The 27,621-nt window shown below is 46.7% G+C and overlaps 1 protein-coding gene across 1 annotated transcript; it reads right to left on the reverse strand.

Moving 5' to 3' along the window:
* Window positions 1-1,897: 1,897 nt before the first annotated feature.
* Window positions 1,898-27,399, reverse strand: VPS33B (VPS33B late endosome and lysosome associated). The gene is made up of 23 exons (XM_086364531.1): window positions 26,955-27,399; window positions 24,551-24,631; window positions 24,125-24,186; window positions 22,420-22,469; window positions 22,158-22,225; window positions 12,158-12,203; window positions 11,011-11,105; window positions 10,612-10,716; window positions 10,167-10,263; window positions 9,863-9,940; window positions 9,140-9,213; window positions 8,763-8,849; window positions 8,501-8,591; window positions 8,013-8,087; window positions 7,717-7,781; window positions 7,547-7,601; window positions 5,195-5,241; window positions 4,464-4,596; window positions 3,757-3,830; window positions 3,011-3,112; window positions 2,783-2,858; window positions 2,551-2,667; window positions 1,898-2,256 (listed from the first exon to the last, which is right to left on the reverse strand). The coding sequence occupies exons 1-23, from the start codon at window positions 27,048-27,050 to the stop codon at window positions 2,177-2,179; spliced, it is 1,854 nt and encodes a 617-aa protein (XP_086220657.1). The 5' UTR covers window positions 27,051-27,399; the 3' UTR covers window positions 1,898-2,176.
* Between the last annotated feature and the right edge of the window lie 222 nt (window positions 27,400-27,621).

Here is a 27,621-nt window from a genome sequence, read left to right on the forward strand (position 1 = left end):
TGCTTGTTTGCTTAACCTTCATGACTGTTTTTTTTCACTTTCAGAAGAACTTCACTGCCGTTTTCAACGTCCTTTAACTTGTTAGCTGTGCGCCAAACATTCGAACCACTGGGTGGCCTACAGGCACCACTCTTGCTCTCTTTGTTGATCAAGTTGAGAGTTTTCCAGAAAGCATCAAAAACTTGTGATCTTCAGACAGGTGGCCAGGGTTGTAAGTTTCCAGAGATAAGACCATTTTGCTATCATGTGCTTTACACTAGTTCTGAAGCTAACAAAGTCATAGAACCGTTGGAAGATAATTCAGGGCATATACTCAGCATGTAAAATGCTTTGAAATGTATGTATACAGAAGGATCATATTATAGTCCTAGTGAACTGCACTGTCCTAGAATTTAAGTGCAATGCACTGCCACCGTTTATTCACTTGGCCATAGTTTGTTTTTCTGACTGTGTAATTCTTTTTACAAACTAACAGTCCTGTCAGCAGTGTCTTTGATCTTGCACACTAGTTTGGTGTAACACTGTCAAGCTTCTAGCTGGATACTTGAGGTATGCATTTTCCTTGGAATTTCAACATAGCATTGTCATTTTCCTGTGGAAAGAATACTTTTGATGACCTAACAACACAGGTTTGGGTCTTCTTTTTTTTTTTTTTAATATTTATTTATTTGGCTGCGTTGGGTTTCAGTTGACAGACACAGGATCTTTCATTCTGGCATAACTCTAGTTATGCGCATTTAGTTGCTCTGAGGTATGTAGGATCTTGGTTCCCTGACCAAGGATTGAACCTGTATCCCCTGCATTGCAGGGCGGACTCTTAACCACTGGACCACCAGGGAAGTCCCTGGATCTTTCTTTTAAGAAGTGGCAGCTCTGTGGATTGGGGAACAGACTGGAGGCGAAGTAAATGGAAGGGACAGTTTTGCAAAAAGCCCGGGTCAAAACAAGTACATCTGCCATGGGGATGGTGAAGAGAAATGATCTAGAAGCATTTAGAAATAATAGGTAGGGGGACCAGCTGAATGTGGTGGATAAAAAGAAAAAAAAAAATCTAAGGTCAAGGATATAATTTCTTGCATGAACAAAACTAGGGCAGATGATGAGAATGTCAATTAGGGAAACAGGAAGAGGGGCAGTTTAGGGGCCCCACGTGGAGACATGAAGCTCAGCTTGAGAGTTTATTTTACATGTGCTGAATTTCAACTGCCCATGGAATGGTCATGTTGGAAATAATAGCGTGAAGTTCAGCAGTGAGACAAAAGCTTGGGATGGGCAAGCGGATAACAACAAAAGACAGTGAAGGAGATAGCAACAAAGGAGGATCCACAGACAGAGGAAACAAAAGAGATGGAAATACAGCCTAGGAGACTCAGGAGGACAAAATTATCATGGAAGCCTTACAAGAAGGAAAAGCGGATTAACAGTGAGATCAAGTTAGAAGACAACCACTAATAGATGGTGGTTAGAGTTCACCATTTTCAAAGGGTGAAGGGAAAGAGAGGCCCTTAGAATTAGCACTTACAGGGGCACTAGTGGCCTTTAGAGGAGCACAGTGCCTAAAACTGCTCTAAAGGGGGACACAATCTTTCCTTCTGCAATAAGAAACCGAAGGCTTAAAATTCAAGTGCCTCCTTATGTTGAAACAACAGCAAACTCATTTTTCCTAAAATACAATGAGTCACAGAATTTTAGAATTGGAAGGGTGCTTACTGATCATCTAATCCCTGTTTTATGATTGAGGAAAGTGAATTACAGGGCAAGTTTCAAGGAAGAAACAGAACAGGCCCAGAGAAACTACCCAGTCCCAGCCGTGGAGCACGCGAAGCTGCTATATAAAGCCCCCTTACCTCCCCCCGATAAACTGTGGAAGTGCCTGTCCAGAACTAAACATAATACGTTGAGAGTAGAGGCTTTATTTACAGTGATACTCAAAGAGGATTTAGAAAAAGATCCTCCTTATCTTATTAGCAGGGGCTGTACTTCATGAACAAAAAAAAACATCCTGGGGGCAGGAGGTGAACTCTCTCCTCAGGTTCTCTAGATCCCAAGTGAGTTCCCTGCCCCCCAGCTCTTAGGAGGGTGGTTGGTAGACATCTTCTTAGCAGCTGCGAGTCAGACTCCTGCATCCCACTGAGGAACACGTCCAGGGAAGACATCAACACTGGCAGGGAAAATTTCAGGCTTTCACCTCGCTCATGGCCTCCATGAGGCGGGCACTGTTGGTGACTGCTGTCGTCAGAAAAATGAACCTGTACCCTAAGGAGTAAAAGCGCCACGAAACGTGACCGAGGGCAGATTTGAGCCCCCGACACCAGCCATGTGGGGCCCCTCCAGTTCCACAGCCGGGCTGGGTCAGAGCACCAGTCTGTAGTCACAGGTGCACCAGCACCACACTCTCGGGCCCAGCAACTTGCCATGCTGGGTGGAACAGGGCTCCCTGCTGTTCGGCCCCCAGCAAGATGGCAGCAGGTGGTACCCAGAGGCCTGTAAAGAAGCCTTTCTGAGGTCTCTGCCCTTGGCCCCCCAGATCCCATGGAGGCCTGTTCTCACCTTTCTCTCTGCCCAGGAACCGGAGGGCTGAGATCTCAGAGAACGTGCAGCCACCCAAGAACACCACCAAGATGAGGCGCAGGGACTCGCTGGAGGCCTTGTCGTCCTTGGTCATGTCTGCAAAGACCGGACCAGCCTCGGCTCTTCACTGGCCACGCAGGCTCGTACTGGGTGGTGCCTCGCGCCCTCCCCTTGTCTCACCCGCCCCCACTGGGCAAGGAAGGCCATGCACCTGTGAAGGCCAGCTCACTGCAGTTGAGCAGCCGCACCACTTCGTCCAGGCCCTGCCAGCCCCGCCGCTCCAGCACCTGGGAAGGCACAAGCGCTAGTTTCAAGTCCAGCGGCAGCCAGACTGTCACGTTTCTTGCTAGCTGCTCGGGTAGTTACAAGCTGGGCCAGGCCAGGGACGAAGAGAAAGCAGAGAGCATGAAGTGTGAATGAGAGGGGGCCACATTCTCACCTGCTCGATGATTCGGCAGCTGAGGGGCACGTACGCACCGCTGAACACGTACGCCATGTCACGCGGCACTTTCAGGTCATACTCGCCATCCACGCGTGGGATCTGGAGGGTAAAGGGGAACACAGGAGGCGAGTGGCAACTCGGCCTTCCAGTCCTTTACCGAGTCAGAGAAAAGTGGTGTACCCCTAAGAGCAGTTGTTACTTCAACTAAAGGGAGAAGCAGCAATAGCCTTGCGGGGGCGGGGAAAGACTCCATGATCAAAGATGGAAGCTGTTCAGTACCTGCCAGTTCTGCTGAATGAGGGCCCGTGTGCCCTGGCAAGAGTGCCCCTTTGTGACCCTCCAGCAGCGACATAGGACACGCCTGTCACTGAAGCGGCACTTGGCACATTCTCTGGTACTCATAGGTATGTGTTACATGTTTACTAAATGAATGAACCTTTGTGTCTTGTCTCATTATTAAATTAAACTCATGCTATAATGCTACCAAACAAAAGAATCTTTTTCCTTTAATTTTTAGTTTTTGGCTGCATTTTGGTAGCATGTGGGAACTTAGCTCTCTGACCAGGGACTGAACCCACACCTCTGCTTTAGAAGCATGGAGTCTGAACCACTGAACCACCAGGGAAGTTCCCAAACAAAAGGATCTTTATAAAAACAAAGTAACAGAAAGGGTTTTGTGGGCTCAAAGTACTCCACAAAGGACTGAACCCACTGCCTCCCCTAGCCACTCCTGATCCACATACCAAATTCAGCTTCTTACTGATGGCTCGGAAATTGCTTCTCTTGGCGAGGGAACTGAAGGCATCAGTAATCTTTCCTGGGAAAGAAATCTGTGCTGGGTTTTATCTAAGGTTTATGGATTAAATTTATGCTGCCGTGGGTGATACCATTCAGGAAGTGACAGGACCGCCTCTCCTCAAAGAGCAGGACCTATCACACCTGAAGACCCTCCTCAAAGCAGATCACCTACAGTTCCCTGAAACCCATCAAGACATGCACGACCTTTCTCTCCCCACCCACAGTCTTCCTCCTTCTATAGGGCACCAGCCCTCTACTGAATGCAATCTACAGGGTGAGCTACAGTTTACTGGTTAAGGGTGTGGCCTTTGGAGTCAAACCTGACTGACTGAGGGGCCCTGAACAAGTCACTTAACCTCCCTCTGCCTCGGTTTCCACATGTGTAAAATGGAGATAATACAACTTACCATGGAGAAGGTTTGGGAGGATTACATGAAAAAGTGTATCTAAAAGGCTTAGCACATCAGTGTTTACTAACTGGAAGCTGTTCTAACGGGAAAGCAGGAGGAGTGGTGGTAAGGGCAGTGACAGTAAGGAATTGCCTTCTCCTCCCTCAGCTCATTCTCTCCTTGGCCAGCATGCTCCGCCTGTTGAGAGAAGAGGCACCAAGGGCCAGGGGGGGCAGAAGGGGCTACCTGTGCTCCCTGCTCACCTGCGGCCTTGTCCGTCACCAGCTTGCTCACTTTACTCTCCACGGCCGTGAGGGTGTCTCCCGGGGCCTGCTCTGTTAGGAGCCCAGCTCGCCGCAGGTTGAAGAAGGTCAGCAGGTGCTCGGGGCCATAGCTCTGAACAAAATGCAATTCAGCTCTCTACCAGGCATCCACCAAGGGCCTAGCCCTGTGAGGTGATACGGAGGTGGGCGAGAGGAGGATTATGTGTTCTGTGTCCTGAGAAGCCCACACTTTTTTGTGGGGAAGAATTTTTTTTTTTTCAATTGGGGGATAACTGCTTTACAGTGCTGTGCTGGGGAAGTCACATCGGAAATAACCAAATACCAAACAGACAATAAAAGCAGCACGAAACAATTAAAGAACACAGAAAATTATGGATGGGAGGAGGTGGGGAAGGCTTCACAGAGGAGGCAGGACTTCAGAAGGACCTGGAAGGAAAGCTGTATAGATGCCTCATAAGGAGCTGAAGTGAGAGTCCAAGGCCAAGAACTCACCACTGGTTCCAACAGCTGAACTGTTCAAATTCCCTCCCGCACTAGCCACATAAAGCGGGGAGCAGAGTGAAATGAGGGCGGTGGGAAGGGTGTCTGTGCTGGGAGGGAGGCCGCATGGGAACAGAAGGGTAACCAGGACTGGAAAGGGGCTATTTCTTCTTCAACTCTTTCAAAAATGTCCACCAAATTCCCTCAAGAACACATTCTCCTGGCCTTACCTGCAGGTACTGGGTTTTCAGGGATCGGTAATCCTTGGGGATCAAACCTGAGGGTAAGAAAGGTAAAGGTTCAGGAGCCAGTTGAGGTGTCCTAACGTGTACAGCCAAACCCACCAATCAACAAACCCTCCTCCCCGCAGGAAAAAAACACAAACCCTAATGAGGAGGATGTTCAAGCTGGTTTTAGAAAAGGCAGAGGAATCAGAGATCAAATTGCCAACATCCTCTGGATCATGGGAAAAGCAAGAGAGTTCCAGAAAAACATCTATTTCTGCTTTATTGACTATGCCAAAGCCTTTGACTGTGTGGATCACAATAAACTGTGGAAAATTCTGAAAGAGATGGGAATAGCAGACCACCTGACCTGCCTCTTGAGAAATCTGTATACAGGTCAGGAAGCAACAGTTAGAACTGGACATGGAACAACAGACTGGTTCCAAGTAGGAAAAGGAGTACGTCAAGGCTGTATATTGTCACCCTGCTTGTTTAACTTATATGCAGAGTACATCATGAGAAACGCTGGGCTGGAAGAAGCACAAGCTGGAATCAAGATTGCCGGGAGAAATATTAATCACCTCAGATATGCAGATGACACCACCCTGATGGCAGAAAGTGAAGAGGAACTAAAAAGCCTCTTGATGAAAGTGAAACAGAAGAGTGAAAAAGTTGGCTTAAAGCTCAACAGTCAGAAAACTAAGATCATGGCATCTGGTCCCATCACTTCATGGGAAATAGATGGGGAAAACAGTGGAAACAGTGTCAGACTTTATTTTTTTAGGCTCCAAAATCACTGCAGGTGGTGATTGCATCCATGAAATTAAAAGATGCTTACTCCTTGGAAGGAAAGTTATGACCAGCCTAGATAGCATATTCAAAAGCAGAGACATTACTTTGCCAACAAAAGTCCATATAGTCAAGGCTATGGTTTTTCCAGTGGTCATGTATGGATGTGAGAGTTGGACTGTGAAGAAAGCTGAGCACTGAAGAATTGATGCTGTTGAACTGTGGTGTTGGAGAAGACTCTTGAGAGTCCCTTGGACTGCAAGGAGATCCAACCAGTCCATCCTAAAGGAGATCAGTCCTGGGTGTTCATTGGAAGGACTGATGCTGAAGCTGAAACTCCAATACTTTGGCCACCTCATGAGAAGAGCTGACTCACTGGAAAAGACCCTGATACTGGGAGGGACTGGGGGCAGGAGGAGAAGGGGATGACAGAGGATGAGATGGCTGGATGGCATCACCGACTCTATTGGCATGAGTTTGGGTGAACTCCAGGAGTTGGTGATGGACAGGGAGGCCTGCCGTGCTGCGATTCATGGGGTCACAAAGAGTCGGACATGACTGCACAACCGAACTGAACTGAGTGAGAAGGAAGGAGTTGGACTTGATATTAACTTTTCATCCTGTGTAGTCAATTCTAAATTGACTCCTCAACTGAAGCCTGCTTTTTGAAAGATAAAGCCTGGATCTGAGGGTTCCAAGAAAGAGCCCTGGAGAAGGGATACTGACAAATGCCAATTTCATCCATGGGGGTCGGGGAGGGGAATGCAAGCACAGGGAGAAGGGCCTTCCTGTGTGTGTTTCCCTGGCTAGGGGCCAGTCCTTCCAGGAATTGCTTAACAGCAAGTGAGGAATGGGAGAAGTGTCCACATGGGTTCCCAAAGTGCAACAGGGAACTCTTAGATGTAAGAGGAAATGGGCTTCCAACTACAATAAAGGGGATTTAGAATAAGCAAATGACTTCTTTGGGTAAAAGCAACCTTAAAGAATATTTGCTGAGACTTTGCTGGTGGTCCAGTGGTTAGGAACGCACCTGCCAATGCAGGGGGCACACGCTGTGAAGCAAGTAAGCCCGTGTGCCACAACAAGAGCACCCTGCGGCAACAAAGACCCAGTGCAGCCAAAAATAAACAAATTTTAAAAATATTTGTAAAGTGGAAGACTTCAAAACTCAGAACAATTTGCCATGAAAAGCTGCAGAATCCGAGCTTCTAAAATGCTTATGAAATTGGTTTTTCCTGAACTGTATCTTGATTATGAAATCGTGTTGAGGGTAGGAGGCCAGATGGAATAATGAGAGACATGCTGCTCAGCTCTGCCCTTGACAGTCCTACGATGGGACAGGCCTTATTGCAGAGAAGAGGACGAGATGCAGACCTCCTTAGGGCCGGAACAATAAATCACCTTAATGACCTGGGGATGTTTCACCCCAAACAAAAACCTGCTTTATTACAGGGGATAGAATCCATGAGATTACAGGGGAATGTTGTCTGCTAGGACATTTCTTTCTTTCAGAATGACTTTTTCTGTCCCTAAGGTACAGCTTTTCAACCTATGGTCCCTGGGACTCACCATTCTCCGTGATGGACAAAAGGCACATAAGACGGAGGCTTTCTATGGGTGACACCTGCACAGGAAGAAAGAGTCAGGGGGAATTCGAGTTTTGTAACACGCGTTCTCTCTTCTTCCTCTGCTTGGGCCCCACCGCTCCCCGCTCCCCGCTCCGCGCCGCCCCGCCTCACCTGCCGGTCTATGTGCTCTTCAATGTAGTTGGTGCTCTCCCGGATGTTGAACCCCTCCAGCAGCGCTGCAAGGAGTCAGAGGAGAGCCTGTTACTGGGGGAGTGGCTCAGCTTGTTGCCGTCTATGCTAACGGGCATCTGTCTCTCCATCTCTTTCTCCATCCTTTTTGGGGTGGGTTAAGGGGCCCCCAGAACTTCTAGCAGGAGCCAGCACTGGACAGTGCCAAAGAGCATCTTTTCAGGGTGGGCTGGGGCTGGGAGTCCAGGAAGCGGAAGCAGGAGAGGTAGCCAAGTCACCATGCTCAGTCTTGATGAGCTCCTGGAAGTCCTGCTTGGTTTTCTTCTTCATGATGGATTCACAGGCCCCGATATCTGCAGACGGGACAAAAGGGGAGCTGACACATTCCTGTTTCTGGAAGGAGGTCTCTTTACTGTTCAGGAGAATAAAAACTTCTTCAGGCAAAGTGCAGGAGCACTTCTTCCCATTTCGGGGCAAATAAGAGCACTATTCGGGACGTCCTTGGTGGACCAGTGGCTAACACTCCCAACACAGGGGAGCCCAGGTTCGACCCTTGGTCAGGGAACTAGATCCCACATGCCGCAATAAGGTCAGTACAGCCAAATAAATAAATAATTTTTTAAAAAAGCAACCAGAAACACTGATATTATTAAAATAATTTTTTTTTTTTTAAAAAAGCACTATTTGATACATGAATGGGATCTCCTCCCAGAGGCAGAGCTCCTCTGCAGCCCTCCCCTCACCCTGGCCTCAAGCTGAAACATACGGAGGCTCAGCAGGCGGTGCTCCTGTTTCAGCCCCTTGAGCTCCTGGGACACAAAGTTCTTCATCTGCTTGATGTCCATGCCTCTCCGGCGCTGTGGGGACATGCCGGAGAGGTCAGGCCTTCTGCCCTCACACAGGAGTGACCACTGCCCACCCGCAGGTCCCCCCGCAACCCCCGCCCCATAGTAGCATCAGGGGCGTCAGCAGCAGCAGCCTGGGGAGCCACCGAGGGAACAGACAGAGGCCCCAGGTGGGAGCCTCACATCATACTGGGCCTGCAGGTTCCGGGCCTTCTGGCTCAGGAAGCCGAAGACATTGGAGAAGTGCTCGTTCCGGATCTCATTAAACACCTGTGAGGGGAATGCAACAGGAACAGATGACTGCACAGACTCAGACCTCCCATCTTCCTGCCTCCTCCGCGCAGCGACAGCACAGGGCACGCGCTCAGCGGTTCTAGCAGAGAAAGCTGAGCCGGTTTCGATGAGGATGTGTCAGATCCCTGCTGTGTGCCCTGGGGTGCCCTCTCAGCTGGCGGGATGGCCCTCCCTCCAGGGACTCGGCCTCCCCTCCCAGCACGGGGGCCCGCAGCCTCGTGGTGGCAGCAGCCCGGGAAATCGTCTGCGAGCATCTGCATGCTCACCTTGTCCTCGGCATTGAGCAGCACCTTCAGGCTCTTGTCAGAGGACGTGACTTCCGGGCCAAAGTCAACACTCCCTTTAAGAACAGAGGGGACAGCTCTGAGGATCTCCAAGGAGCCTTCCTTCCCCACCCTTTCCTGAACTGCCATGAAAGGTGTCCCCAGGACTTCCCTGAGTCCAGTGGTTAGAGCTCTGGTTGGGTCCACTGCCAGGGCCTGGGTTCGATCTCTGGTCAGGCAACTAAGATCCCACAAGCAAGGCAAAAAAAAATGAGTTAAAGGTCCCCCAAACTATCTGGGGACTTCCCTGGTGGCCCATGGAGTAGGAAATGGCTACCCACTCCAGTATCCTTGCCTGGAAAATTGCATGGACAGAGGAGCCTGGCAGGCTACAGCCCATGGGGTTGCAAAGAGTCGGACATGACTGAGCACACAGTGGTGGCTCAGTGGTAAAGAATCCACCTGCTGGTGCAGGAGATGCGGGTTCGATCCCTGATCCAGGAGGATTCCCTAGAAGAGGAAATGGCAACCCACTCCAGAATTCTTGCTTGGGAAATCCCATAGGCAGAGAAGTCTGGTGGGCTACAGGCCACGCAGTCATAAAGGAGTCGGACTTTGCAACAAAACCACAACAAACCATTTGGAAGCCAGCACTTCACTCTGAGTCCTCCCCCGGGGAGGCCCAAGGAGTCGAGCACACCCCTGTCTCGCCGAGATGCCACTTACCACACTTGATGCGGAAGGTGTCATCCACCAGACCCTCGTAAACCACCTGGGAGCAAAGTGCTGTCACGAAGTCCACGTCTGAAATCGAGATCCCCGACCGTAAGGGTCTTCCTCGACTCAGCCTACCACCCAGTTAGCTCAGTGTCCGTGGGGCCCAAGTGCCCACGCCCTGCCTCCCCCAGGTCAATGCTGGCATTCACAGCCACCGCTGGAGGATTCCAACTGTGCCACCGTGTCTGCCATATTTCCGATATTCCCATGTCTTCTCGGGTCCATGAAGAGAGGAGCGCTGAGCACAGCTCACCTCTGTCCAGGAGAAAGATATGTCCAATTTCTGGCCTTCGGCCCTTGGTTTCACCATCCTCCTCCTCTTCCAGTCTCTTCCACAGTTCATACGACATCTGCTAGGGCCCAACACGTCCTCAGTCTTGAGTCCAGGTCCCTTCTGCAGCCCCACACTTATAGAACCCAACCTGTTCCATGCAATCCTTCTCCTTGACCCCAAGGAACATCTGTTCCCATCCCTCCCCATCCTTCCCCACAGCAGTGAAAGAATCTCACTGCCCCCAAATATTTAGGAATGCTACCCAGGGGTGTCCTGCTGTTCTGTTAGCCACATGAGTTCTCTGCTCTGGGGACCTCTTCTGGGGCAACAAAAGCCTATACATCACATCACAGATGCCCTCGAATAATCCTTAGTGGGCAGAAAATGGGTGAAATATGGGCATCTGGGCAACAGAACTGCTCACCTTGGCACACCTGCCAATTCCATAGCAGTTGGGGAAGGGTCCATACAGCGTGCTGAGGAGGTGCAGAGCTTGCGCCAGAGTGTTGATCCAACGCTGATCTCCTTCCTGCAGGGACCACGTGGGCCACAAAGCTATAGATCAACCTGACAGATTCATCTGGAAAGGGGCGAGGCCTAGAAGCCCCGGAGCAGAAGGGCAGGGTCTCGGCAATGCTTCGGAAGGTTCATTTTCATTGGCCCCAAAGGAAGCCTTGTGAATATCAGTCAGCAGCATTCCACCTCCAAATCAGTATCACTCATGATACATGAGATGAGCTGGAAGAAGGTTGAATCCATAGCCCACAGGACCCCATGTTTGTCCCCACTCATTGATGCCAAGACCCGAGTGCCCTGCACTCACCAGGAAGTAGTCCCTAAAAAACTCTGGTAGTTCCATGCTCAACAGATCCACATCAAGAGGCAAGAGAGAGAAGGCCCATTCATCACAGCTCACATCTGTGGGTACAGAGAGCATCAGCCTTCCTGCCAAAGGCACGAGGCTCCACATGAAGAGGGAAGGCCCACTGCAGTCGTGCGAGACTTCCCGAGGGCCTGCCCCACTGCCTCAGGTACTGCACTAAGCACGGGATGCTCAGAGATGAGTAAGATACAGTCTCTGCCCGGAAGGGGCTCACAGGCTGATAAGGAAAGGATGTGCGTGTGTAACAGCCTGTAATACAATGTGATAAGTGATGTGTTTCCATTAGAGTGCCAACCAAGAGTGCCGATGAAACACTTATTTATCTATGCATCATCTGACAGCACTGACTGAAAGCTGCGCACGTACAGGCACTAGGCTAGGGGACACTGGGGACACGCTCCTAACTTCTGCAGCTTATAGTCAAGTGGGAGGGCGCACAGCCGACAAACAGGATTCCAGTTGCAGGCTCCAAAGAGGAAACAGCAACCTAAGAGTGCAAACAGCTCAAGGATCTAACCCCAACTACGGATATAAGACTTCCCTAAAGAAGTGACATTTAAGCTTAGAATTCAAGTATGATTCAGGTAAGCAAAGAAGCTGTAGGGTGAGGAATATTCTAGGCAACGGAAACAGATGTGTGAAGTCCCCATGGCTGGAGGGCGGTGACTCAGGAGAGAGGAGCACACGTGATGAGTCTAAAGGGCAGGAAGGGGCCAGACCACGGAGGTGCAGGAGGCCACACTGAGGGCGCTGGGCTTTATTCCGAGCAGGATTTCCTGCAGGAAGGACTGGGGACCAGGTCTGTGTTGCACACAGAGGAGGGAAGGCACACGGTGTCCTTGTGGGGGTCTTGGGAGGGAAGGAAGAGAGCAGGGGTGATTTCCAACTACACCCCCCAGGATCCCTTCCATACTCTCCCACTCGTGGTCTAAGCTGGGGTCCTTCTTCCCACTCTAAGGACACCCTCCTCCTGCCAGGCCAATGGGAATGAGACAGCGAGCGTAAAGGAGGAGATACGGCAGGGGGCAACCCTCAGGGCCTTCTCCCACACATCCTCCCCCTTCCACTCACACCCATCTCCTCTCACCTCCATAGACGCCCTCTTCCTCAAGCACCATCTCGCACGCATAAAACTGAAAGACAAGGGGAGCTGATTAGTAACCCCCTTCTCTGTTCTTTGCATTTCTCTGGATTCCTCTGTGGTCACTGATGAGGACCACAGTTACTGAATCCAGTGAAAAAGACAGGAGAACCCAGACTTTTAGATCTAGAAAGGACCACTGGAATCATCCGGCCTAACACTGTTTCCTTTCCATCCATTTTATCTATTTATCAAGTCAATTGCTCTTTTCTCCTTGATTGACTGGAAAAGCTTTACAAAGGAGAGAGTATTCAGCTGTCATGGAAGGGTGAGTGCCGCAGGTAGAGCTCGGAAAAGGGTGTGACGGTACTATAGATACAGAGGAGGAGGAGCAGGTGGAGGTAAAGAGCAGTGGGGCGGAGAGGGGAAGGAAGGAGCTCTGCTTAGGACATGTCCATGGGACCTCTGCAGACACCAGGGGGAGGTCTGGACAGACAGCCTTGGGGTTCACGGCACATACATTACATTTAAACTAGGTAGTTTGTTCAAAAGAACACAAAGAAGAGAGCTAAGGACAAGACTCTAGGGCACGAAAATTCAGAGTACACAGTCCAGGACCTTCCAGAGAAGACCAAGACAGAATACACAGAGGCGGGAACAGAGAAACTAGCGCCTCTAAATAGCACCTCTAAAGGCAGAGGTTCAAGGAAGAATGGGCAGCCATCTCCAACACCAGAGATGTTAGGTAGAAGAGCCCGACACAGACATCACTGGGTTTGTGAAAAATTATCCGCTACCACTGCTTCTGCTTCCTCACACCCACCTTCATCTTTTTATCTAGATGCCCTAGATCTCTGTGGTCAAATCCAGTGATGTCTGTGTCAGGCTCCCAATGCAGGGGGCCCAGGTTCGATCCCTGGTCAAGGATCTGGATCCCACACGCATCAACTACAGATGCAGCATGCCACAACCAAGACCCTGCCCAGCCAGATAAATAAAAACTGAAATCGGGGGCGGTCCTAAGATGGCGGAGGAATAGGATGGGGAGACCACTTTCTCCCCCACAAATTCATCAAAAGAACATTTCAGTGCTGACTAAATTCCACAAAACTACTTCTGAATGCGGGCAGAGGACATCAAGCACCCGGAAAAGCAGCCCACTGTCTTTGAAAGGAGGTAGGAAAAAATATAAAAGATAAAAAGAGAGACAAAAGAGGTAGGGATGGAGATTCATCCCGGGAAGGGAGTCTTAAAATAGAAGTTTCCAAACACCAGAAAACACTCTCACTGGCGAGTCTGTGGAGAGCCTTGGAACCTCAGAAGGCAACATAACTGAGAGGAAAAATAAATAAATAATTAAAACCACAGATTACGTGCCCAACGGTAACTCCCAGTGGAGAAGCAGCGCAGACACCAGCATCCGCCACTAGCAAGCAGGGGCTGGGCAGGGAGGCACTGGCTGCATTGCTTAGAGTAAGGACGGGGCCTGAATGCCCCGAGGACAATCTGAAGGAACTAACTTGAGATAGCAAACCAGAATGTGGGACAGCTATCCTGCAAAAAGCCCTAACCTAAGACACCTGGCAGGCCCGCTCATAGAACAAAGGACTGAGCAGAGCAAGCTGGCTGTTGCCTGGGCCATCCCCCGCCGGAGACAGGCAGGCGAGGGCAGCCAGAGCCGGAAGGGGGCAATTGCGGCCCGAGAGAGGCATCCTCTACCAAACTGCAAGCACGCTTCATTGTTAAGCAAGACTTCTCTGGATTCTGGACATCCGCCTGGGAAGGTGCACCCAGAAAACCGAGCAGCAGGGACAGGGGAGGCAATAAGTCGCAGCGACCGCGCTCGCCAAGCACCTGGGCACAAAACGCAGTCCCAACAGACTGCGCCTCTGAGGACTACCCGAGTACCTGAACCTCAGCGGCTTAGATCTGGGAAGTGCATGAAACCCAGGGCCGGCCTCAGACAGTTCCCGGCAGAGCAACCTACAGCCTAAGCGGTGTAGACAGGGAAAGCACACACGCCGTGAGCGGGGGCAGGCCCTGTGTGGCCGAGACACTGCTAGACGCGCCAGTGTTATTTGTTTGCAGTGTCCCTCCCTCCCCACAGCACGACTGAACAAGTGAGCCTACAAAAGTGTCCACCACCGCCCCGCTGTGCCAGGGCGGAAATTAGACACGGAAGAGACCAGCAAACAGAAGAAGCTAAAACAGAGAGACCCTCCTTGGGAGTGACAGGTACAATAGATTAAAACCCTGTAGTTAGCACTGACTACATAGGAAGGGGCCTATAGACCTTGAGAAGTATAAGCCAGATCAAGGAACTATCTGAAAATGAACTGACCCCACACTGTCCACAACAACACCAGAGAAAGTCCTAGATATATTTTTACTATTATCATTCTTTAAATTAAAAAAAAAAAAATTTTTTTATTTTTAAGTCCTCCATTACTCCTTTAATTTTCACTTTTATAACCTATTACTTTGAAAAAAAAAAAGACCCTATTTTTTTAAAGCAAACTTCATATATATATATATTTTATAATTTTTTGACTTTGTTTTTTTCTTTAATATTATATTTTTGAGACTCCAACCTCTAATCTAGATTTTTAATGTTTGCTTTTTGGTATATGTTATCAATTTTGTACCTTTAAGAACCCAACCTTCAGTACCCATTTTTACTTGGGAGAAAGATTACTGGCTTGACTGCTCTCTCCTGCTTTGGACTCTCCTTTTTCTCCACCAGGTCGCCTCCATCTCCTCCCTCCCCTTTCTCTTCTCTACCCAACTCTGTGAATCTCTTTGTGTGTTCCAGGCTGTGGAGACCACTTAGGGAACTGATTACTGGCCAGCTTGCTCTCTCCCCTTTTGATTCTCCCTCTTCTCCTGGCCACCTCTATCTCCCTCCTCCCTCTTCTCTTCTCCATGTAACTCTGTGAACCTCTCTGGGTGTCCCTCACTGTGGAGAAACTTTTCATCTTTAACCTAGATGTTTTATCATCAGTGCTGTATAGATGGAGAAGTCTTGAGGCTACTGTAAGAATAATACTGAAAACCAGAGGCAGGAGGCTTAAGTCCAAATCCTGAGAACACCAGAGAACTCCTGACTCCAGGGAACATTAATCAATAGGAGCTCATCAAACGCCTCCATACCTACACTGAAACCAAGCACCTCCCAAGGGCCAACAAGTTCCAGAGCAAGACATACCATGCAAATTCTCCAGCAACACAGGAACATAGCCCTGAGCTTCAATATACAGGCTGCCCAAAGTCACACCAAACCCACTGACATCTCATAACTCATTACTGGACACTTCATTGCACTCCAGAGAGAAGAAATCCAGCTCCACCCACCAGAACACCGACACAAGCTTCCCTAACCAGAAAACCTTGACAAGCCACCCATCCAACCCCACCCACAGCGAGGAAAAGAGAACTCCACAAACTGCCAGAATACAGAAAGGCCACCCCAAACACAGCAATATAAACAAGATGAAAAGGCAGAGAAATACCCAGCAGGTAAAGGAACAGGATAAATGTCCAGCAAACCAAACAAAAGAGGAAGAGACAGGGAATCTACCTGATAAAGAATTCTGAATAATGATAGTGAGAATGATCCAAAATCTTGGAAACAAAATGGAGTTACAGATAAATAGCCTGGAGACAAGGATCAATGCAAAAGGTTTAACAAGGACCTAGAAGAAATAAAAAAGAGTCAATATATAATGAATAATGCAATAAATGACATAAAAAACACTCTGGAGGGAACCAACAGTAGAATAACAGAAGCAGAAGATGGGATAAGTGAGGTAGAAGATAGAATGGTAGAAATAAATGAAGCAGAGAGGAAAAAAGAAAAACGAATTAAAAGAAATGAGGACAATCTCAGAGACCTCTGGGACAATGTTAAATGCCCCAACATTTGAATCATAGGAGTCCCAGAAGAAGACAAAAAGAAAGACCATGAGAAAATACTTGAGGAGATAATAGTTGAAAACTTCCCTAAAATGGGGGAGGAAATAATCACCCAAGTCCAAGAAACCCAGAGAGTCCCAAATAGGATAAACCCTAGGCAAAACACCCCAAGACAATATTAATCAAATTAACAAAGATCAAACACAAAGAATAAATATTAAAAGCAGCAAGGGAAAAACAACAAATAACACACAAGGGGATTCCCATAAGGATAACAGCTGATCTTTCAGTAGAAACTCTTCAGGCCAGGAGGGAATGGCAGGACATACTTAAAGTGATGAAAGAAAATAACCTACAGCCCAGATTACTGTACCCAGCGAGGATCTCATTCAAATATGAAGGAGAAATCAAAAGCTTTACAGACAAGCAAAAGCTGAGAGAATTTAGCACCACCAAACCAGCTCTCCAACAAATGCTAAAGGATCTTCTCTACACAGGAAACACAGAAAGGGTGTATAAACTCGAACCCAAAACAATAAAGTAAATGGCAATGGGATCACACTTATCAATAATTACCTTACATATAAATGGGTTGAATGCCCCAACCAAAAGACAAAGACTGCCTAAATGGATACAAAAATAAGACCCCTATATATGCTGTCTACAAGAGACCCACCTCAAAACAGGGGACACATACAGATGGAAAGTAAAGGGCTGGAAAAAGATATTCCACGCAAATAGAGACCAAAAGAAAGCAGGCGTAGCAATACTCATATCAGATAAAATAGACTTTAAAACAAAGGCTGTGAAAAGAGACAAAGAAGGACACTACATAATAATCAAAGGATTTATCCAATAAGATATAACAATTATAAATAAATATGCACCCAACATAGGAGCACCACAATATATAAAGCAAATGCTAACAAGTATGAAAGGGGAAATTAACAATAACACAATAATAGTGGGAGACTTTAATACCCCATTCACACCTATGGATAGATCAACTAAACAGAAAATTAACAAGGAAACAAACTTTAAATGATACAATAGACCAGTTAGACCTAATTGATATCTATAGGACATTTCACCCCAAAACAATGAATTTCACCTTTTTCTCAAGTGCACATGGAGCCTTCTCCAGGATAGATCACATCCTGGGCCATAAATCTAGCCTTGGTAAATTCAAATTGAAATCCTTGCAAGCATCTTTTCTGACCACAATGCAGTAAGATTAGTTGTCAATTACAGGAGAAACACTACTAAAAAAGCCAACATATGGAGGCTGAACAACACGCTGCTGAATAACCAACAAATCACAGAAGAAATCAAAATATGCATAGAAATGAATGAAAATGAAAACACAACAACCCAAAACCTGTGGGACACTGTAAAAAGCAGTGCTAAGGGGAAGATTCATAGGAATACAGGCACACCTCAAGAAACAAGAAAAAAGTCAAATACATAACTTAACTCTACACCTAAAGCAACTAGAAACAGAAGAAATGAAGAATCCCAGGGTTAGTAGAAGGGAAGATCTTAAAAACTAGGGCAGAAATAAATGCAAAAGAAACAAAAGAGACCATAGCAAAAATCAACAAAGCCAAAAGCTGGTTCTTTGAGAAGATAAATAAAATTGACAAACCATTAGCCAGACTCATCAAGAAACAAAGGGAGAAAAATCAAATCAATAAAATTAGAAATGAAAATGGAGAGATCATAACAGACAACACAGAAATACAAAGGATCATAAGAGACTACTATCAGCAACTATATGCCAATAAAATGGACAACTTGGAAGAAATGGACAAATTCTTAGAAAAGTACAACTTTCCAAAACTGAACCAGGAAGAAATAGAAAATCTTAACAGACCCATCACAAGCACAGAAATTGAAACTGTAATCAGAAATCTTCCATCAAACAAAAGCCCAGGACCAGGCGGCTTCACAACTGAATTCTACCAAAAATTTAGAGAAGAGCTAACACCTATCCTACTCAAACTCCTGCAGAAAATTGCAGAGGAAGGTAAACTTCCAAACTCATTCTATGAGGCCACCATCACCCTAATACCAAAACCTGACAAAGATGCCACAAAAAAAGAAAACTACAGGCCAATACCACTGATGAGCATAGATGCAAAAATCCTTAACAAAATTCTAGCAAACAGAATCCAACAATACATTTAAAAGATCATACATCATGACCAGGTGGGCTTTATCCCAGGGATGCAAGGATTCTTCAATATCTGCAAATCAATCAATGTAATACACATTAACAAATTGAAAAATAAAAGCCATATGATTATCTCAATAGATGCAGAGAAAGCCTTTGACAAAATTCAACATCCATTTATGATAAAAACCCTCCAGAAAGCAGGAATAGAAGGAACATACCTCAACATAATAAAAGCTATATACGACAAACCCACAGCAAACATTATCCTCAATGGTGAAAAATTGAAAGCATTTCCTCTAAAGTCAGGAACAAGACAAGTGTGCCCACTCTCCCTACTACTATTTAACATAGTTTTGCAAATTTTGGCGACAGCAGTCAGAGCAGAAAAAGAAATAAAAGGAATCCAGATTGGAAAAGAAGAAGTAAAACTCTCACTGTTTGCAGATGACATGATCCTTTACATAGAAAACCCTAAAGACTCCACCAGAAAATTACTAGAGCTAATCAATGAATATAGTAAAGTTGCAGGATACAAAATCAACACACAGAAATCCCTTGCATTCCTATACACTAATAATGAGAAAATAGAAAGAGAAATTAAGGAAACAATTCCATTCACCATTGCAATGAAAAGAATAAAATACTTAGGAATATATCTACCTAAAGAAACTAAAGACCTATATATAGAAAACTATAAAACACTGGTGAAAGAAATCAAAGAGGACACTAATAGATGGAGAAATATACCATGTTCATGGATCGGAAGAATCAATATAGTGAAAATGAGTATACTACCCAGAGCAATCTATAGATTCAATGCAATCCCTATCAAGCTACCAACGGTATTTTTCACAGAGCTAGAACAAATAATTTCACAATTTGTATGGACATACAAAAAACCTCGAATAGCCAAGGCAATCTTGAGAAAGAAGAATGGAACTGGAGGAATCAACCTGCCTGACTTCAGGCTCTACTACAAAGCCACAGTCATCAAGACAGTATGGTACTGGCACAAAGACAGAAATATAGATCAATGGAACAAAATAGAAAGCCCAGAGATAAATCCACGCACCTATGGACACCTTATCTTTGACAAAGGAGGCAAGAGTATACAATGGAGAAAAGACAATCTCTTTAACAAGTGGTGCTGGGAAAACTGGTCAACCACTTGTAAAAGAATGAAACTAGAATATTTTCTAACACCATACACAAAAATAAACTCAAAATGGATTAAAGATCTAAATGTAAGACCAGAAACTATAAAACTCCAAGAGGAGAACACAGGCAATACACTCTCCAACATAAATCACAGCAGGATCCTCTATGACCCACCTCCCAGAATATTGGAAATGAAAGCAAAAATAAACAAATGGGACCTAATTAAAATTAAAAGCTTCTGCACAACAAAGGAAACTATAAGTAAGGTGAAAAGACAGCCTTCAGAATGGGAGAAAATAATAGCTAATGAAGCAACTGACGAAGAATTACTCTCAAAGATATACAAGCAACTCCTGCAGCTCAATTCCAGAAAAATAAATGACCCAATCAAAAAATGGGCCAAAGAACTAAACAGACATTTCTCCAAAGGCATACAGATGGCTAACAAACACAGGAAAAGATGCTAAACATCACTCATTATCAGAGAAATGCAAATCAAAACCACAATGAGGTACCATTTCACACCAGTCAAAATGGCTGCTATCCAAAAGTCTACAAGCAATAAATGCTGGAGAGGGTGTGGAGAAAAGGGAACCCTCTTACACTGTTGGTAGGAATGCAAACTAGTACAGCCACTATGGAGAACAGTGTGGAGATTCCTTAAAAAACTGGAAACAGAACTGCCATACGACCCAGCAATACCACTGCTGGGCATACACACTGAGGAAACCAGAAGGGAAAGAGACACGTGTACCCCAATGTTCATCACAGCACTGTTTATAATAGCCAGGACATGGAAGCAACCTAGATGTCCATCAGCAGATGAATGGATAAGAAAGCCATGGTACATATACACAATGGAGTATTACTCAGCCATTAAAAAGAATACATTTGAATCAGTTCTAATGAGGTGGATGAAACTGGAGTCTATTATACAGAGTGAAGTAAGCCAGAAAGAAAAACACCAATACAGTATACTAACGCATATATATGGAATTTAGAAAGATGGTAACAATAACCCTGTATACGAGACAGCAAAAAAGACACAGATGTATAAAAGTCTTTTGGACTCTGCGGGAGAGGGCGAGGGTGGGATGATTTGGGAGAATGGCATTGAAACATGTATATTATCATATGTGAAACGAATTGCCAGTCCAAGTTCGATGCATGATACAGGATGCTCTGGGCTGGTGCACTGGGATGACCCAGAGGGATGGCATGGGGAGGGAGGTGGGAGTGGGGGTTCAGGATGGGGAACACATGCACACCCGTGGTAGATCCATGTCAATGTATGGCAAAACCAATACAATATTGTAAAGTAATTAGCCTCCAATTAAAATAAACAAATTTGTATTAAAAAATAAAAATGTATATAATTGACATATTAAAAAAAAGGCAAAATGAGAGAAAAAAATCTTTATTAATAGGTCCAAAAAAAAGTTAAATCTATTAATCAGCATTGTTTTATTAATGAGGCTTTTTCCAAATGTTTCTAAGCCATTCCTTTTGTAATTAAAATAATGTTCTTGCTAATTCATTTATTAGAATCAAAGTTTTCTTATGGGTGTATGTGAGTTTTCTGTATAGCAATACTTATAAATATTTTCCCAATTTGGTTTAGCTTTCATAATTTTTATGTTGGTGGTTTATGTCAATTTTTAACCTTTGTGTAGGTTATTTTCCTTTACTAAGTGGCATATTATCCAGTACTTTGTTAGCATCTCCTATGACTGTTTATTGTATAAAATTATTCTGCCTACTTTTGTGTGCTATGTAAATTGACATCTTTTATATGTAACTCATGTATGGATGTGAGAGTTGGACTGTGAAGAAGGCCGAGCGCTGAAGGATTGATGCTTTTGAACTGTGGTGTTGGAGAAGACTCTTGAGAGTCCCTTGGACTGCAAGGAGACCCAACCAGTCCATTCTGAAGGAGATCAGCCCTGGGATTTCTTTGTAAGGAATGATGCTAAAGCTGAAACTCCAGTACTTTGGCCACCTCATGCAAAGAGTTGACTCATTGGAAAAGACTCTGATGCTGGGAGGGATTGGGGGCAGGAGGAGAAGGGGACGACAGAGGATGAGATGGCTGGATGGCATCACTGACTCGATGGACATGAGTCTGAGTGAACTCCGGGAGTTGGTGATGGATAGGGAGGCCTGGCGTGCTGTGATTTATGGGGCCGCAAAGAGTCGGACACGACTTAGCGACTGATCTGATCTGATCTGATTATTATTATTTCCCATATTTTTCCTTTTAAAGATCAAACTGATTGATTCACAAAACTCAAATGTTATACTTCATATATTTATATTCCTAAGCAGGATAGCTTCCTAGGTGGCACAGTGGTAAAAGGATCCATCTGAAATGCAAAAGACATAGGAGATTCAAGTTCGATCCCTGGGTCGGGAAGATCCTCTGGAGGAAGGCATGGCAACCCACTCCAGTATTCTTGCCTGGAGAATGCCATGGTCAGAGGAGCCTGGAGGGCTACAGTCAGTCCATGGGGTCAAAAAGAGTCAGACACAACCGAGCACACACACGCTCACATGTAGAGGCCACCTCTCACCACTGTACAGTCTGTATTTGGGGTAATTTGATAGGAGACTCTCTGCTACATTAATAAAAAGACAATGGCAGGTATTTTGTTCAGTCACATAGAATTTGCTTAGAGGGAGACACAGCTGCTAGCCCTTTACCCTGTCCCAGTCCCTCATGCTCTTCTACCTTATCTCACTCCCACATGGGTCCAAACTCACCTTCTGAGGACTGAAGATCACTTTGTATTTCCGAGTTCGGCCAGCCATTTTGTCAGCATTGACGAGACCTAAAGACAGAAGGGATGCAGCCCAGAAAGCCATGGGCCTTATGTTAGACTAGAAGCAAGAAAGCGACGAGCCTCGATGAGGGGCACCGCCAACCTGAACAATTCTTTTCTTCTGAAAGGGTCCTAGTGGCCGTGCCCTCAGACGTTCCCGTCCACCCCCAGGTCTTAGTGACGGTGAACGCTGTGACACTCACTGGCAATGTACCGCATATTCTTGATGCGAGGTCTGACCAGGAAGCACAGCCTATAGGAGAGAAGGGGGGGAAATCCTAGTGAAGAAAAATCATGAAGTTGGTGATAGTCATGGCAACTCTCCCACCATGTGCTACAGTTCTCACCCAGCCAAAGCCACGCCAGCGTTCTCGGCTGACTCACCATGGAAGACTCCCCTCAGTAAAGCAGGTATAGGTACAGAAGAACCCATTTGCAGGGCAGGAATAGAGATGCAGATGTGGAGAACAGACTTGTGGCCACAGCAGGGGACGTAGAGGGTGGGAAAAACTAAGAGGAGCATCGACACATATCCACTACCACATGTGAAAGAGATAGCTAGTGGGAAGCCGCTGTATAACACAGGGAGCTCAGTCCGGTGATCTGTGACAACCTAGAGGGCTGGGATGGGGTGGGGGACAGGAGGGAGGTTCAAGAGGGAGGGGACATATGTATACTTGTGGCTGATTCACACTGTTGTATGGCAGAAACCAAAACAACATTGTAAAGCAATTATCCTTCAATTAAAAGTAAATTAAAAAACATAAAGCAGGTATATTGTGATGAGCTGGGGGTACTTATTGGCCTCATGGTGGACTCAGAAGTTTCTGCTCTCAAATAATTTACAGTTTATTGGGCAAAATAAGATGCATGTATGCATGAAGTATATTAACCATCAAGTATTCAAAAATAATGCAAGGAAGTATATGACATGTTTTTCAAACTGGGGTTCGTGGGTGTATTCTCCATGTATCTAGGAGGGTTTGTTCCTCTAAGGGAGGGTGTACATGACTTAAGTTGAGAAATACTGAAAATAAAAACAAACACCAGACAACAGGCAGCATGTGACTGAGTGCCAGGTGAACAGGACAAACTGATCTCCATGCAAATCCAGGGGAGGAGACAATCACCCCGGGGTGGCCACCCTGGGATGGCTTCGTGGAGGAGTGGGGCTGGGCTCTGAAGGCTGGGTGTCTGTCACGAGAACAGTGAGGAAAGGAGAGAAGGTCAGGCAGAATGGGTGGAGCGGCCAGAAGCACGGAGGTTTGTGTGTAGAGTGGGGAAACACATGAAAGTGTACCAGGTAAGAGAGTATGTGCAAGAGGCCAGGCTGGAAAGAGGGCGCAAGGCCTTCTGGGAGGCAGCTTTGGAATCTATGATGAGCAATGCAGACCGTAGTGGGTAAGTAAGGGAAGGCCTGAAGGTTCTGGAGGAGATCACAAGGAAATTATTTGTGAAAGATTAATCAATGTGGTGGGGGAGTGCTTCCCTGATAGCTCAGTTGGTAAAGAATCCACCTGCAATGCAGGAGACCCTGGTTCAACTCCTGGGTTGGGAAGATCCCCTGGAGAAGGGAAAGGCTACCCACTCCAGTATTCTGGCCTGGAGAATTCCATAGACTGTATAGTCCATGGGGTCACAAAGAGTCAGGCACGACTGAGCGACTTTTTCACTTTCTTTCAATCAATGTGGTTAGAGCTGGTAGATTGGGTTAGAGAGAGAGGAGGACAAGGGAGGGAGAAACTGCAGACGAGGAGACCAATTAGGAGGATAAATCATAACCTAGGGATGAAACTGTAAAAGTGCAGGGAAGTGAATGCTTTGATATCACATATGTTATGGGGCTAGATCTCAGCCAAGGACTGATCACAGGCTAATGTGCAGGGACCGAGGCTCCCGGACACTCACTGTTCACTGGAGCTGAGGGCTGGTTTGTTCTCCACTTTGTACAGCTTGTCTACCTCGTGTTGCTACAGACAAGAATCAAACAAAACAACGGACGTTAAGTGTGATTGGGAACCTGAAGCCTGGTACAAAGACTGGGGTCTTCTGAAAGGGCTTCCTCCTACTTACACTAACTCTAGGAGTCAAAATGCCTCCCTAACAACCATTCCACTGAACCTTCCTCAAACTGTCAGTAGAAAAATCAACATTTAAATAATTCAAAAACAATACAAAGAGGATCAATCCCTCCCAGTCCACTCAATTCTGCTATCCTGTATTTACCCTAGAAGGGTAGTAATTACTCCTCAGTAACTTGTACCATTCATCAAAAGAAAAACTGCTTAATGAGGAAAGAGGGGCCTGATCCACCTGGGAATGGGGGCAAGGTACCTTTAGAATGGAGACATTGGCGATTCGATCCAAAGGGCTCATGAGATCCGCCTCAATGAACAAGTCTTTCTTTCCGGGAAGCTGAAGGAGACACAGCATGTTGGATCACTCTCAGGTCATACAAGCCCCTCAGTTGAGAGTTCACTCAGTCATCCATTTAATAGAAGTCTCTGAGCTGGGGACTTCCCTGGTGGCCCAGTGGACAGGAATCCACCTGCCAACACAGGGTACATGGGTTTGATCCCTGGTCCAGGAAGATCCCACATGCCATGGAACAACTAAGCCCGTGTGCCACAACTACTGAAGCTTGCGTGCCTTAAAGCCCATGATCTGCAACAAATATGTCACCACGATGAGAAGCCCATGCACTGCAATGAGGAGTAGTTCCCGCTCACCACAACTAGAGAAAGCCCAGGAGCAGCAACTAAGACCCCACACAGACATAAGTCAATAAAGAAAATTACTAAAAAAAAAAAAAGTCTCTGAGTTCCTTGAGTTCCTTGGAAAGGCACTAGACCTCATCTAACCCAGCATCTTATTTATTGTCTATATCCACAGTTGCCATTTCTTTACATATTCACCTATTTTTGTCTTCTATTCATTATTAGTTCCAGTGGAAAGATATTTCATCTTTTTTTATGGCCATGCAGCATGTGGGATCCTAGTTCCCTGCTCAGGGATCCAATCCATGCCCCCTGCACTGAAGCTTGGATCTTAACCACTGGACTGCCTGGGAAGTCCCTCACCTTCTTTCTAAGGTCACATCCTTGTCACACAACCCTCCTGCTCGCCTGTGACCCTGTTCTACATCACTGCTCCTCTGCTCCACTGCCTCCTCCTCCATACCTCCTGATAAACCAATTGATCTGCTGAACGCAGCCAAACAAAACAAAACTGCACCGTGTATCCTGCAACCCCACAACTAACTGCCAAATATCTCTTCAAATGGCATTTTACTTCTAATTACAAAAAGAACCAATGTTCAAGGCAGAAAACTTAACCCACGACAGTCCTCACCCTCCCACCCACTTCCTGCTTCACCATTCCCGACGCTGCTCTCTCATCTGTCCAGAGGAAGGACAGGTCACACTGAGCAGAAGAGAGGGTGAAGTCGTTGAAAGCTTCCTCTCAACATGATTTTGACAAATGGGTAGGCTGTGGGCAGTGACAGATCGAGATGGCAATTAAGCCAAGGCCAGGGAAAGCCAAAGGCTGAATGGTAAGGGCAGAACAGCAGTTCAGTTCGCCTGATGGCTAAGATGCATGTAGGCAGTGGTCCTCAACCAGAACTGATTTTGCCCTTCAGGGGATATCTGGCAAAGTCTGGAGACATTTAGGTTGTCTCATCTTGGGTCAGGGTGTGTTAACGACATCTGGTGTTACTGGTAGAGGTTAGGGATGCTGCTAAATATCCTACACTACACAGGACAGTCCCACGACAAAGAATTAACCAGCCCAAAATGTCAGTGTCACCAAGGTTGAGAAATCTTGGGTGTTGGGGAATGGTGGGAAACAAGGCTGAAACATTCACAGGAATCGGGGATAAACCTTCAGTAGCTACCTAATGCCTGCTGCTGCTGCTGCTGCTAAGTCGCTTCAGTTGTGTCGGACTCTGTGCGACCCCATAGACGGCAGCCCACCAGGCTCCTCTGTCCCCGGTATTCTCCAGGCAAGAACACTGGAGTCGGTTGCCATTTCCTTCTCCAATGCATGAAAGTGAAAAGTGAAAGTGAAGTCGCTCAGTCGTGTCCGACTCTTAGCGACCCCATGGACTGTAGCCCACCAGGCCCCTCCGTCCATGGGATTTTCCAGGCAAGAGTACTAATTTTTCATCCCTCTCTTCCATGTATTACATGCCTTGTCCTTTCCTGGTTCCTCAACTTTGCTCCCACCAGTACATCTGCCTGTAATACCCTCTCCCATCTCCAAGGAAAGTATGCTTATCTTCACACTCCAGTCCTCGAAACTCCTAGATTACTCCAGCTAGAAATGACTGTTTCATGAACTCTAGCTGTCACTCATTTACCCCAGGATACCCTATTTGTGCTAATTTGTGCTTCATAGGCTCCCAGTAATGCCTATGAATAGATCAGGAAGTAAGATCCCTAAGGACAAATTTGTTTTAGCCATATTTCCATCTCCAGTGATGCCTGACATTAGTGGTGTCTCCCTTGCCCGTATTATAAAAAAAAAAAAAAAAGGATTTCCAATAACTCTGGCCAGGTCGTCTCAAGAAGCTCTTAACTGCTCTCTGATTTTTCTCCCTGAGTGCTTCATTTTGGACCTGCCACAGAAGCTCCAAGGACCAAGGCAAGATCAAGGGAACTCAGTAAGAAAGAACTAGGCATCCAGAGAGTGCTAAACTGTTGATGCAGTAAAGGCCCCCGACGTGGAGGGCACTGACCTGCTCCAGCAGGTAGATGAGCTGGTCTCGGGCCAGCCTCTTGAGCATGGAGAAGTCAGGCAGCTCTGGGGCGTCCGGTCGATGAGGAAAAGCCATGGCGGCGGTCGCAGGGTGGAAAAGCCGCAGGGTGGAAGAAGGGGGACGCCTCCTCCTCCGCTCCGAGGAGGCCGGCAGCGGCCCGGGTAAGCGCAGGATGTTTCTCCTTCAGGTAAGGGCACGGAACCCGAAAAAGCCCCCCAAGGGGCCCTCGCTCGTCAGCCACACTGGAGGAATGAATGGCCGGCCACCTCTCGGCCAGACAGCTGCAGCCAGAGACCTTGCTTCAGGCCTGCAGCCACTGTATCCCGCCCCGCCCCTCCCGGTCCACTCCGCCCGTCCGCTGGATGCGGGTCTACACCTGCAGAGATACCAAAGAGAGGGGTGGCTTCCTAGACCTCCCGGAAGTCCCGTACTCTCAAGCACCGCTCAGGGTACGCGGAAAAGGACGGCGTCCTGGAAGGGACATTTGAAAACGCGCGGCAACGCATCAGCGTTCCAGTTTCTTCCCGGACCAGAGGCGAGTGTTCCTGTGATAAAAGGATTTTACTTTAAACTAACTTTGAAGGGAACACCCAATTCTCCTAGCTCACGCAAGGAAGCGTTGGGCACTTGCTCTATTTTCAGAACT

The sequence above is a fragment of the Bos grunniens genome, chromosome 21, assembly GCF_055505025.1.
Source record: "Bos grunniens cultivar Pamir isolate PY7600 chromosome 21, Bosgru_T2T1.0, whole genome shotgun sequence".
Classification (NCBI taxonomy): domain Eukaryota; kingdom Metazoa; phylum Chordata; class Mammalia; order Artiodactyla; family Bovidae; genus Bos; species Bos grunniens.